Source organism: Phaenicophaeus curvirostris, chromosome 22 (assembly GCF_032191515.1).
Source record: "Phaenicophaeus curvirostris isolate KB17595 chromosome 22, BPBGC_Pcur_1.0, whole genome shotgun sequence".
Taxonomy (NCBI): Eukaryota; Metazoa; Chordata; class Aves; order Cuculiformes; family Cuculidae; genus Phaenicophaeus; species Phaenicophaeus curvirostris.
The window spans coordinates 2,697,594-2,711,534 of NC_091413.1; the positions used below are offsets into that span (position 1 = coordinate 2,697,594).

Sequence of the window (13,941 nt, forward strand, 5' to 3'; positions counted from 1 at the left end):
GCACTTTGATTATCTCATTTGCTGAAGGATTACGTGGGAGCTGGGATTTCAGGAACACTGTTTTAGAGACTGTTCTTTATCTGGGACCTGGCTGAAGCTGCTCTGAAGCGTTCAACAGAGCCTTTAAGGTGTCTTGTTCTGCTATGGTTTTCAAGGCTCAGCTCTTTAGTTCTTGCAGGCTTTCCTGCCATTCCTCTTTGCAAAGACTGCTCGGCTAGTTTTGTTAGCTACAACCTGGCTTTGTTTTCTTCCTAATCACAGCGGTTTGAGTGTAGGTCTTGGGGTAGATCACTGGGACTTAACCTCTTGAATTTGGAGAGAACAGACACTCCTGGCCCTTGCAGTCATTGGGAAATTAAAAGCAGCAAGAAGCTGAGTCCAGCCAGAGATCCCAAGGGGGACTGGACATCCCTCTAGACAGAGATGTGCCATCCCTGTTCCTGCAGGGGCAATTTCTGCATGTGGTTCTTCCTTCCTTTTTGTCATTTTCTTGACTGCTTTCAGGTGCAAGCTGGAAAAGGTACGAAGTTGCTCTGCCACTGACACGTTGTTCATCCTTGGTCAAGTTGCTTTATCTCTTCACGGCTCCGTTTCTTGTATGTAGTCAGCTCTCTTGTGATGTTCCCCACCTAAGCAGAGAAGCCCTACTGGGGAAGGGAAGGGATGTCTGTGAAGGTGAATGAGCCAGTGGACGATGCTTTAAGAATCTGACTTGAGATAAACGCTGTTGATTATTATTTGGTCCAGTCATGATCAATCTGTCACAAGAGCAGGTGCCCCAGTGACAGCCGAAAAGCTCTGAGGAGAGCACGGGTAGAATGGAAACTGAGATTATTAGTTGTAACAGCGGGGGAGTGTCTTTATTTGCTCCTGACACTGCCTAACCTGCTGCAAAGCTGTCTCTGCTGCTGCTCTGCTCCAGTCTACGTCACAGCATCCCTCATGGATTGCAACAAGGGCTGTCCTCGCCAGTCCAAAGTGCCATGGCAGTGTTGGAGCATCCCTGCATGAAGGGCAGCGTGGGGACGTGGACACCATAAGGCTTTGCAATTTTTCCTTGGGCAGTTTTATCGAGCGGGGCTAACCGGGCTAGCAGTCCCCCTCTCCCTTGCCAGCAGCGCCTGGTGCAGTGTGTGTGTGACGTTCTGCGCAGCCCCTGTGGTCTCAGCTGGGACTGGGATGCCTGTGTATTAAAATGGGCTTGGTTTGTCTTCTGTTGGCCCTGCAGGTCTGAGCAGCGACAGCGGGCTTGGAGGAAGCACGGACGGCAGCACAGATATCCTGGTGTTTGGCTCGGTGGTGGACAGTGTGACAGAGGAAGGTGGGTGCCCCAGGCTGTTGGTGGTACCAGTACCTGAAGGGGCTGCAGGAAAGCTGGGGAGGGACTGTTTACAAAGGTTTGTAGTGATAGGTTTAGGGAAAATGGGTATAAACTGGAGAGGGGAAGATTTAGAGCGGACATAAGGAGGAAATTCTTCACAGGAGGGGTGGTTGCCCAGGGAAGCTGTGGCTGCTCCATCCCTGGAGGTGTTCAAGGCCAAGTTGGATTGGCCTTGGAGCAGCCTGATCCCATGGGAGGTGTCCCTGCCCATGGCAGGGGGATTGGAACTGGATGATCTTTAAGGTTCCTTCCAACTCAAGCCATTCTATGATCTCTGTGGGAGTGTGGGGAGCAGCTACTGCTAAGACAGGGTGGCTGGTCAGGAAGGTTTGGTGCCAAGAACAACAGGAAACATAAGAATTGGAAATGTGAAACCTTTGGGTCATCTCTCTCCATCCTTTTCTTGCCCCGTAGAGTGCGAGGTTTCAGAGGAGTCAAGTGGTGAAGCAGAGATTGAACAGGAAGCCTCGGATTTGGAGGACCTGAGGGAGCTGCATCCCGGCTTGTTGATCTACAAGGCAGCACAAGCCCGAAACCTGCCTCTCATGGCAGAAGCACTGGCACATGGGGCTGAGGTCAACTGGGTGAATGATGAAGATGAGAACAAAACTCCTCTGATTCAAGCCGTGATGGGGGTACGTTGTGGCTGGGAGGCCACGTTTGGGATTATGGAGTCTTGCCTCTAGTTGCACTGACAGTGGGCACCTTACAGCCTCATATGTGCTTATGTGTCCTCTCAGTGCTGCTGGCTGAATTCATTTAGAGATCCCCCTTTCTCTTGCCAGGGCTCCTTGATAGCCTGTGAATTCCTGCTGCAGAACGGGGCAGATGTTAACCAAAGAGACAGCCGAGGCCGGGCTCCTTTGCATCACGCCACGTACCTTGGGCACACTGGGTAAGGTCTTTGCACGTTGCTCTGAAGGCTCCGTCACCCTTGGGCTGAGAATCAGCGTTGTATCCCATCAATAATTTCATTGTCATAACGAGAATTGCCCTCATGACAGATTGGGGGGCACTAGGCTCGTGTTAGAGTGAGTTCAGAGGAGGCCACAAAGATGATCTAAGGGCTGGAGCACCTCTGTAAGGCTAGGCTGAGGGAGTTGGGGTTGTTCAGTCTGGAGAAGAGAAGGCTCCGAGGAGAACTTAGAGCAGCTTCCAGTGATGAAGGGTGCTCTGGTAAAGCTGGGGTGGGGCTTTTGATTAGGGAGTGCAGGGCTAGGATGAGGGGGAACTGTTTTGAGCTGAAACAGGGGAGATTGATATGAGATCTTGGGGAGAAATGTTTTCTGTGAGGGTGGGGAGGCCCTGGCCCAGGTTGCCCAGAGCAGTGGTGGCTGCCCCATCCCTGGAGGGGTTCAAGGCCAGGTTGGATGGGGCTTGGAGCCCCTGATCCAGTGGGAGGTGTCCCTGCCCGTGGCAGGGGTGGAACTGGATGGGCTTTGAGGTCCCTTCCAACCCAAACTATTCTGGGATTCCTGATTTAGACCACTGTAAGTGAAGCTGTGCCTGCTACGGAAGGACAGTGCCCTCTGCCTGCTCTGATGGTCCTTTCTCTCCCTTCTGCAGTCAGGTCTGCTTGTTCCTCAAGCGAGGGGCAAATCAGCACGCGGTGGACGGCGACGGGCAGGACCCGCTCAGCATTGCTGTCCAGGCAGCCAACGCAGATATCGTGACCTTGTAAGTGCAGCCAGGCCTCCTGGTGCCTGTGTTCGGGAACGCTGCCCGTAAATAACCACCGGGGAATAACCAAACCTCTCTCCCTTGTGCTTTTTGTTTCCCTCTAGGCTGCGTTTGGCTCGGATGAACGAGGAAATGCGAGAAGCAGAGGGTCCCTTTGGACAACCAGGTCAATATCCCAGCAACAGCCCTACCGAGCTGCAGTACAGAAAGTGTATACAGGAGTTCATCAGCCTTAATATAGATGAGTGTTAGTGACAAATCCCCCACCTCCCCTTCGCTCTCTGGAAGTTGGGCTGGATTCTAGAAGCCTTGAGAGCCCCATCCTTGGTATATTGGTGTTTCTTGCGGATTGGTCTGTTTTTGATGCCTGCACATATAGGTTGAGATGCACACAGGGAGGAAAAAGTGGTCTCTCCTGTTAGCGTTAAGTTCTCATGCTTGACTACTGGATGGTTGATTTTTGTGTAGGAAACTCCTAGGGCATAACCACAGACCATGGCGCGTGGACTTGAGTGTGTGAAGAGTATGGGAGAGGAGTTTAGCATTTAAAAAGAAAAAAGAAAAAAAAAAAGAGGAAAAAAAAAACCCGAGAAGAAAAGGAAAACCTCTATCGTCAGGAGAAACCCACCGACAATACAATCAGATGAGCCTGTCTCTGCTTCGGTGTCGTTCCCATGCACTGGGTTCTCGTCTGAACAGTCTGTCTGGAAGGGATTGTGTTGTGGAGCCCTCTGTCCTGGCAGCGTGACCAGCAGCCTTGCTCTTTTGTGGGGCTGCTGCAGCGTTCAGGAGCTGCTGGGGCCAGTTCAGAAAACTCCAAGATGACCTCTAAGTCAGGAACAGGCTGCTTCGTGGGGCAGAGCCCTTTTGCTCCAGAAGGCACAACAGAAGGGGTAGGATTGAGAGCGATGGCTACTCACCTTAATTGCTCTCAGGACTATACCAGCCACGCTCCCCCTTTTTTTTTTCTTTGCCTTTGGTGGTTAGCTGGTCAAAGCCATAGCTCGCCTGCTTCCTGGGCCAAGATGCAGCCTGCACAGTGTTATGGAAGCAGCAGTGCTAATTTTTTGAGGCTGGGAGAAGCTTGTCGCTGGCGATGGGCTTTTTGTCAGGGAAGAAAAGCCACGTCCACCTCCCACCGCCTAACGGCTGGCTTGCACGATGCAATTGGACTTTGGTTCAGTTTATTTCGTGGTCGCTTCAGATTTCTGACTTAGCATCTCTGTGAAGGAGACTTCTACTTGCATGGATATCCCTCTGCCCTCCCCACGCGTGCTGAAGCATGTGAGCAGGGCATCTCAGCAGCTGGCCCAGGGGCTTTTGAGCTCCCCAATTCCAATGCCGGGCAAAATCTTTCATTTCTTTCCTTTTTCTTGTGTTGTTCTGTGGAGTGGGGGAATGTGTTTCTACTTCGAGCGCTTTGTTGCAATGTTTGTGTTGTGTTCTGGGGATCCTGCTGCCGTGCATTCCTCTCTCAGGAGGGTTTACAGAGCACATTGTCCTCTGGCTGGCAGTTTGGATGCCAAGCTGAGATGTGCTCCTGTAAGATGCCTCTTCTTAACGCCCTCAACTGCAGTTGATAGCAGAGCTTTTCAGCACGCGTGGGTGGCAGCTGATATTCCCCCTGCCTGGGCACCTTGGCTGCTGGCTCTGGGGATGGGGCCACAGTGCCTTACGGATAGTGCTGGGATCTAGAGGGCATCAGGATGCCACAAGGAACACGAGAATACCAGGCAGTTTCCCATCCTCTTGCGTTACATCAGCAGTGATACACAACCGTATTATTTTTCATCTGATACACGCTTGGCTTCTTTACTTTTTTTGTGTGCTGGCTGCTGTCGCACCGCAGCCCTTAGCAGATTAAACCTTTGCAAGGTTATTTCTGTTAATGCAATTCTGTCCTCAGATACCGAAGCGACAGTGCTCCAGCTCTTTACTCGAGACTAAACCAAGTGCACTCAGTGTCCACCCACACTTCTAGAAGTAGAACAATAAAGGAACTCTTCTTAGACTCTAGTAGGGTGTCCTCTCAGTTCACAGGACAGTCCGTGCTTCCTTAGGAAAGCGCTGTCCCATATTTTGCTGCAGCCAGACTGTGGTTTTCTGTCTGTGCAATCTGCATCTCCAAGTCTATCTTGGTCTTGTAGCTTTCTCATTCCTTTGGAGCTTTGGGATGCACAACAGGGCTGAGTTCCAATCTCTGTCCCAGCTGCCAATCTGAAATGGTCCTAGTGGCTATGCTGAAACTGCTGCTGCTCAACAGCAGGGCAAAACCTGCCCCCAGGGCCTTTCATGCTTCCCTGAATCATAGAATCACCAGGTTGGAAAAGATCTCTGAGATCATTGAGTCCAACCATACCTATCTGCCACTCAACCATACCCATAAGTACCTCATCTGCCTGTCTTCTGAGTAATAAACAATCTCTTTCCAGCAATTCTGGAAAATAAAAATCAATGAGCTTGGTCCCATCAGCCTTTCTATCACTGGCAATGCTTTTCATGGCTTTTTCTCCATCACCCCGATCTTTCTGTCCTGGGAGGTCAGTCCTGCTGCTGAACCTGCTGTGTGACTCCTGGCTTGCCTGAACCTGCTGATTCCCATCACGCTGATGAGTTGGAAGGGCAGCGCACCATACAGACCTGCATCCTCCCTCCTTAGCTGCTCAAAGCCTGGTCTGAAACTCCCCTCTAGCCTTTTGCCAGGCAAAACTCTCTCTGAACTCTTCTAGAGTTGAAGCTGTAGGACGTGCCCATAACAGCTGGCAGAGGACAGATCACTTGGTCTGTGTTCCTATTCTGTGGCATCCTCAGGAGTGATTCAGAACCACGCGTGGGATGGAGCAGCGTGGCATAAAATGCCATCATCGCTACAATTCAGTTTCAGAGGGATGCTAGGAGGTATAAATCCTTAGTTTCTTTGTAAGTAGGGGCTGTATTTTGATTGTAGCTCCCACATGTGACTCTGGAGTCCTATCACTGAAAGAAGAGGGCTGTCTGCAGGCATACACCTCTCTAAGTGATACCAAATGTGCATTGTGCACAGCTCTTGCCACGGTGCTGCTCCATCATCTCCTTCAGTTTGCATTTCAGACGCCCTGGATGAAATATCTTTCTTCCTGATACCCACGTGAGGGTATAGCCAGCATCACTGCCCCCTCTGCATTTCTCCTGCAGGATTACAGGTTGCCACTTCACATTCTCGTGGGGCTTCATCTTTCAGGCATTTGCATTGGGTGTTTTCTTCTTTCCAGTAAAAGTTAACCTAAATTTAAATGGACTTCCCTGCTGAGCAGGGTGGTGCTTTCCACCTGCCAAGAACTTGCTCTGCTTCCAGCGTTAGGAACCGAGGGATTCTCTGAAACGAATTCTCTTTGATAATCCTATCCCGTTTGATACTGATCTGCATCAATTTAGACACCTGTCAGTGCTGATGTCCCCTCAAGTCACACCCTTTCCAAGAAAAAGACCACATGGAATCAAAGTTGGTGTCTTTGCGGGTCCTTCAAAGATCTTGAAATCAAAACAGACACTTTGCCGCTGCCACGGTCTTACTCTAGTAATGAATTTCAGCATGATCATTGCCTAGCAATGTTTTTTACGTGTACAGCAACTTCAAACACCCCAATCGGTTTTCCAGCTTTTTATGAGAAGCTAGAAATAAGTCTGATCCTTCCTGTAAGCCGGCGAGAGCTGGAGGAGCGGCTTCCGCTTTGGGGCATTTTATTTCACCGTCAGCATTAGTGGCTCATGAAAACACCACAAAAATCATGTACAGCTCAGTCCCTTGAAGCTCAGACTCGCTGCTGAAGTCCATGAAGTTAAAGCGTATGTAAATACTGATGCAAAAAGCGGTGTCTTGCGAGACAATTTATCTATTTAACATGTATTGGTACTTTATTTAGATTCAATGTATAAAGCAACTTTGTGCACTTTTCCTACATACAGTATTGGGGGGTTTATGTTCTTTTGTTATGGATTTTGTGCTGTCTTTTTTTAATCAGTGGAAATGTTAAGTATTTAATTTATTATTGCTGTGCCCAGAGGACTAGTGCAATTTTTACTCAATACAGTTTGTCTGTATTTAATGTCAGGATTTTTTTGTAGCGTTGTTAGGGAATATTTTTCAAAACCTGCCTTTTTTCCCCCCCCAATTTTCCTTTCCCCTTTCTCCCCCCCTTTCTATTGTCATTATACAGATCGTGAGGCATTTGGTGCCTCTGGTTTGACATATAATCAAGCACTTCAGTACATCCTGCAGTTTCTTAAACAAAAAAAGGTTCTCCAGGAAAAAAAAAAAATATTGCTAAGGAGGCACGTCTCAATGTTTTCTGTGTTTATTTGATTTTTTTTTGATTGAGTTGTATGTGGGTACATGTGTGTTTGGAGGGGAGAGTGGAGAAATTGTACAGAAAATTGGTTTTCAGCAAAATCCACGGCCAACCAGGCGCTGTGGAAGACTGGATATCAAACTTCTTTTTTTTTTTCCTGCTTCAAATACAGCTGTATGTGTCTTGTACAATCTCATTTGAAATCCCTAATGCCCAAACTACTCTCTCTTCATTCTTTTCAGAGTGTGTGTGTTATCTCGGTGACAGTAACTTGGTTGCTACCACAATTAACATCAGATTTGCCTTTGTCTAGAAAGCAACATGCCAGGCATCGTCAAAACTGAAATGGACCCAAACCCTTGCCTCAGCCATGCAGATTCTACCATCCTTTGAGTTTTTAGGATCTGGGTGACTGTTTCTAATCCCTGTCCCAAACCCTGTAGCTGAGTGCCTGGACGTGCAGTCTAGGTTTGAATCTCTGGGGTCTGATTCGAAACGGGGTGAGTCAGGTGCTGGCAAGTCAATATGATAACCCTCAGTGTTCCCTCTCCTCGTATCATCCAGGGAAGCCTCAGGTTACTTTGATATTGTTGTCTCTGAGATGGTCTCTGCGATGTGAAATTCCCAGTCTAGAGGAAAAAATAGGAAATTGGAAGAATTTATGTCTTCAAAGAAAAAGATTTGACAAGCTGAGACTGGGGTCGGCGTAAAAGCGATCAGTGACATCTCAGACCAGCAAAAATGGCCATTATTTATGCAAGAGAAAAAATAAAAGACCTCCTAAAGCAATGCACTGATTAACTTCTTGTGCAGTGGCTGCCACACAGTTGCTGCTGCTGAGCTGCTGTGTTGTTCCTGCGCTGCTCGACTGTCCCTGAACCCACTTCTCTCTCCTCGCTGCCCGAGCATTTTTGCTTTCAACCAAAGACAAACCAGGATGAGTGGATTAAATGGGCTGTGAAACCAGGGGTGAGCTGGGCGAGTGTGTGTGTGAGTGGTGCTGGTGCAAAGGGGGGTGGGGAAGAAGCGATCGAGCAGGAGGAGGGAGAGTGGGAGATCTGAAGAAACAGGATTATTGCTTTTTTTTTTTTTTTGATGTTCCAAAATATAGAGTGCTGTTTCCATAGGAATGCGATTCATATCAGTCTGCCTGCTGGCTCCTCAGCCTCGAAGGGAGTTTGAGCTGAGGTAGGTCCCTTCTGAGCTGTGTGGGGTTAGTGAGACAGCAGGGCAGCTGAAGAGTTACGGGGAGGGAATGAGGGACAGAGGTGGGGACAGCAGCCAAGAGAGTTTCCAAGGCATGAGGAGGACCATGTGTGTTTCTGGTGCAGCAGCTGAGATGGTTTGAGAGCTGCCTGCAATAGGAGCTCCACAAACACGTCTCAGCACCTTCCTCACATTGAGAGCCATGAAGGAGAATGTTTTGGTCCTACGTCCCTGTGCTCCTGCAGGTGACGTGTTGGGAGCAACCAGGTGGTTGCCTTCAGGTCAGTGGATCCGTAGACGTGTCTCGATGGAATTCCAGTCATCGTGCCTTCCAACAGGACACGAGTCTTAGTGCGGGTTCCCCATCCTGGGAGCTCTCGACGCGAGACCTGAGGCTGCTGACTCACAAATAGCATCAGCTTTTCCTGGCTAGGGCTCCCATCCCTTCTTATCTAAACAGCACAGAGAGAGAGAAGTTCTTTAGCCGAGTCAAAGCTGCTCCGTGTGGCTGATTAATCCACCTCTGCTACACCCGGACTGGCTGGGTCGCTGTGCCAGGGGCTGACGTTGCTGTAAATACGCTATAACCTATTAACCTCCTTCACTTGCCTGCTTTCAGTACAACTTTGTAACACGTTTTTTAATTCCCCCTTCCCCTACACAGCCTGTACTATGGAATCAGATATTCTGTATGTTATTATCTTTGTACAATTTTAAACCTGTTGCTGTGGTGTCTGCCTTTTTTTCTCCCTCCCTTCTCTTCTATTGTCTCTTGAAACACTGTTAATAAAAATCTAGGTAAACTCCTTCCCTCCTCCTTCTCTGGCTTGATTCATTTATGTAGGGTTCCTTGCCTTGTTGACTGTATTAACTGGATCTAGAAAAGCATCCCCATTTAACCCGTTTTCCTTCTCCTCTGCAACCCACAGCTTGAATATTACAGCACTGGAACAGCACATAAATACTCTGGTTTTTTTGTTTGGGTTTCTGTGATGCTGTCTCGTGATGATGAGATTTCAGGGTTCTCGGGGTGAGGGTGATGCTCTCAGGTCACCCTCCCCAGCCCACCCGTTCATATTTCTTCAGAGTACCTGTATCAATTGATGCTTGATATGTTCCCTGGTGGCTGTTCTATAAAAGGAGACCTTGCACTAGATGGAAATATCAATCTTCTCCCCACGGACCACCCTTTCCCACCTATCCCAGTGCAATCCTTCCCCCGTTTCTCTCTTACTGTGTGTCTGTGGCAGAGAAATAAAAGAAGAAGGAAAAAAAAAAGGAATGACTATCCTGGCCTCATGATTTCTATCACACTTAGCATGGAAAACAAATGAAAAAAAAAAACCAAATTGTGGAATTGTGGTATAAACCCTGTTAATGTTAATTAATGACTCCGGGTAGGCTCAGTGAAGGAGTTGGACTCGATGATCCTTGTGGGTCCATTCCAATTCAGGACACTCTGTGTTTCTAAGGAGTGAAACAGGAAGGATGCTTGGAAATCGGGAGCGTTACAGTCCTTAAAGGCATTTATGGAAGGAGAGCTGCATGGTCTTACAGTAAGTTTATAAGCCCAGAGCTTCATTTTCCCTCCCTATTCCCTGTCTAAACAGAGACTGCTCTCTCCCAGCCTCACGAGAATAAATACACTGAAGACTGCAAGGCAATTACAGGACCCCAGACCTCCAATGTCTTTCTTTCTGTAGTTAACAAGGATTAAATGCTTAAATAGCTTCAAAAATGTGGGATGAATTCTTTACTACACCAGCAGGATTCTTGTAATGGGAGTCATACCCAAGTATTACCAGACCCAGCGTGCAAGAGGATTTAATGATCTCAAACAAGGATGTGTTCATGATTTTACCAACATGGTCAAGCTACTGGCAAGAGGGAAAAGCAATTCCCTGTCCCAGTCCCTAAGGGTGATGCTTCGGGACCTTCCTGAGGCAGGATCAAGGAGAAGCAGTGGCTGTTGCATGTTCTCTACACCAGAACTCACCCTCTTTGGTGCTTACTTACCTGTTGCTGCCGGATACGCTTCATAATTCAACAGCAGCCTCATAAATAACCCTGGGGAGATGAAGTTATGTCCTTGTAGAAAAGCTGGGTGGGCTTGTCTTCTTCTCCCAGAGACAGAGGGTATTTTATTTAGGGAAGACGGGCAGGGGTGGTGGTGGGGCAGCAGGAGGGAGTGAGGGATGCACACAGAGAACGCTCTGTCACTAGCAGAAGGGGACAGTGATGTCTCACGGGCTGCAAGGCAGAGGTCTCAGTAGCATTAGGATGTATTTATGTGCACAGGACAGCACTGGAGGGGGTGGAAACAGGGAGTGCCACCAGCTCAGGAGGAGCTCGAGAGACTCTAATCAAAAGCTAACAGGTAGGTCAGGCACAAAATCATGTTTCCTGAGCGTTGCTGTGCCTGAAAATCAACAGACCCTGGTCAAAGCCTGCCTCATTATAGAGCTGAGGTTAGAAGCCTTGGCCACCTGCACGTGGATGATGCCGAAGACCATTATTCTCAAGACTTTTGGGGCTGGACACACTTCACATACTGAAAAGAGTCAGTCCTCCCGTTCGAGTGTGCTCACCCTTTAGCTGGGGGGAAGGGAACAGCGCATTCCCCTGCCCTGTGAGCTGGTGTCAAGCGAGCAGCTGGAGGAGATCTCCTTGAGGATGCTCCCAGGGTGGGGACTCAACGATCCGGTGGGTCTTTTCCAACCCCTACAGGGTCTTTTCCTGTGTACCCCCCAGCAGCTGTGGATCTTGCGTCTCAGAGCCTCTCCTCGACACATCTTTCAAGCAAAAGGCACGGGAGCTCTGTATGAAAGCCTAAAGCTGTACCTGCCTAGGTGAATAGCTGGGATTGTTGCCTTATCTTTTCTCCCGTGGCCACGTGGGTTCATCACCAGGTAAAGATGAGCTCAGCAGCCCAGCTCACGGCAAAAATTACCCTAGAAGCAGCAAACAGAAGCAGAGATATCATCAACGGAACGAGGGTGCTCGATTATCTCTAGGATTGCAGCATAAATCTGAATCATTCCTGCATCGAGGGAGATTCTATCGCAGAACCACTGCTGGGACATGTGAACTCTTTGCCTTCGCTCGTGGTTTGAACGGGGCGTTGAGTCAGCTGTCCCGGAGAATTGTTATTACCTGATAGGGCCCTTCGACAGGTTGTTGTTTTGCTCCAGCAGAGCTGTTCAGGTATCGTACCTGCCGAAGCGAACTATGGAAAGCCTGGCTGCCAGAAGAGAAACCAGACAACCAGTACATTAACTTGTCTTTGCTCCTGGCTCAACACTGTCTTCAGCAAACTAATATTTATTCTCAACTGCGTGGAGCTCTGCTCTTGCACAAGTAGCACAAGAAAAGACCTCGGTGTTTCAGAGCACTCAGCTTCCATAATAACTCTCCTTCAAGTCTTAGAAGTCTCTCTGCTGTCTCCTGGGCTTTGGAAAAAGTACCAATAGTGTTAAAATAGAGGAATTATCCCAAATCTGATAGTGAAGTAAGAGTCTTGAGAGCATGTTCACTCATGAATAATCTCGTTTTAATGAACAAAGAATGGAAAGCCCAAACAGAACCTTCTGAGGCAGCACAAGGTTAACAAGCTGGGCTCTGTTCCTGTATCACGTGTAGAGCTGTCTCCTACCTCCAGGTGAAAGTTGCGAGTGAAAATGCCCTGATGGACCATGATCTCCGTGGGTGGGAAGTATCAAAGCAAAGCAAAGCAAAAATATTGGGATTAATGCCCTCTTCCTGTGTATTTTTGCAGGAGATGCTACCTACCTGGACATCTTCTGGGAGTTCTCCCACATGGCTTCCAACGACCCGGAGAAACTCAAAAGGAGGAGCCGTCATTTCAGCCACTCCTGCCGATAACCTTCTCCTCCCTGCCCAGACCTGCTGGAAGCTCAACCTGCCTGAGCTCTGCGAGTGCAGAACACCAGGAATGTAACACACAAGCTGAGCTCAGCTCCTGAAGAAAAGAAATTCTCTCTTCAGACAAGCTTCTGCTACCAAACCTCTGTGTTCCCTGGTGCCCTGAGCACCTTCCTGGGGTAATTACAGACTAGGTGAGCGTTCAGTCCCAAGCCTTGCAGTACCCAAACGCACTCTACAATGAGTTCAGCTGATCTTTTAGCTCTCAATGCCCTTTCTATGCTTTTTATTTCTGGAGAAACCTCTCCTTGTTGGCATTTGTGATACAGCAACAACATCCTCCCCTAGAATGAAGTACAGGTCAGCAGTCCTTGAGTGTGCTAGGAGGAAACCAAGTCTGAAGCACTCCAAAAACTGTTCAAAAGGGGTAGCTCACCTCTTAAGATACCTCTGGCACTGAGTGCTTGGAGACATCTCTCCAACTCCCTGAAAGGAGGTTGTGGAGAGGAGGGAGCTGGGCTCTTCTCCCAAGGGACAGGGGACAGGACGAGAGGGAATGGCCTCAAGCTCCACCAGGGGAGGGTCAGGCTGGACATTAGGAAAAAAGTTTTCTTGGAAAGGGTCATTGGGCACTGGCAGAGGCACCAGGGAGGGGGTTGAGTCACCTTCCCTGGAGGGGTTTAAGGCACGGGTGGACAAGGTGCTGAGGGACATGGGTTAGTGATTGATGGGAATGGTTGGACTCGATGATCCGGTGGGTCTCTTCCAACCTGGTGATTCTATGATCTGGTTTAGCACGGACCAGGGAACGTGACGCCAATTCTGTAGAGACTTTATAAGCAAGGAGAACCTAGCGCTTCCCCTCACGGGCTCTCTGTCTCCTGCTCGTTGTGTGTCTCACTGTTAGGAGGCTCACACCCTCCTGCAAGGCATGGCTTTCAGTATTATTTGTGTCATTTTTATTATTGTACGTCATAGCGCTGGAAAATAATAGAAGGTTGTGTCTGGGCTATACAGGTATAGGCACCACGACACAACAAAGTGCGTCGTCAGAGTGCTGTCTATAAACTGTGACGTGCTGAAAGGTAATAATATATCTGATGGCAGAAGAAATGTATTTTTTTTAAAAGGTGGGAGTGAAAAAATCCCACATGCAAACGGTATCTATGAACTGAGAATAAAGACAGGAGATTTTTTAAAAATTCAGACACTTCTCATTTTTTCTGATTCCACCACTGCTCTGGAGAACCCAAGCCAGAAAAATCTCTTTCTTCTTAAGATCTCATCTCAATCTCCACTTTCTCAGCTGAAAATCATTTCGTCTCGTCCTGCCCTCCCTGATCAAGAGCCCCTTCCCAGCTTTCCTGGAGCCCCTTTCAGCACTGAGAGGCTGCAATAGGATCTCTCTGGAGCCTTCTCTTCTCTAGGCTGAACAACCCCAACTCTCTCTGCTTGTTAAGATGT

General features: G+C 48.6%; 1 protein-coding gene across 1 annotated transcript in view; it reads left to right on the plus strand.

Annotated features, from left to right (window-relative positions):
• ACAP3 (ArfGAP with coiled-coil, ankyrin repeat and PH domains 3) overlaps nt 1–4,503 on the plus strand; it is a 78,461-nt gene extending 73,958 nt beyond the window's left edge. The window contains 5 exon segments of the mRNA XM_069874764.1: nt 1,229–1,321; nt 1,796–2,016; nt 2,167–2,276; nt 2,948–3,058; nt 3,166–4,503. Coding sequence (XP_069730865.1) covers nt 1,229–1,321; nt 1,796–2,016; nt 2,167–2,276; nt 2,948–3,058; nt 3,166–3,313 — 683 coding nt within the window. The 3' untranslated portion in view covers nt 3,314–4,503.
• The last annotated feature ends 9,438 nt before the right edge of the window (nt 4,504–13,941 follow it).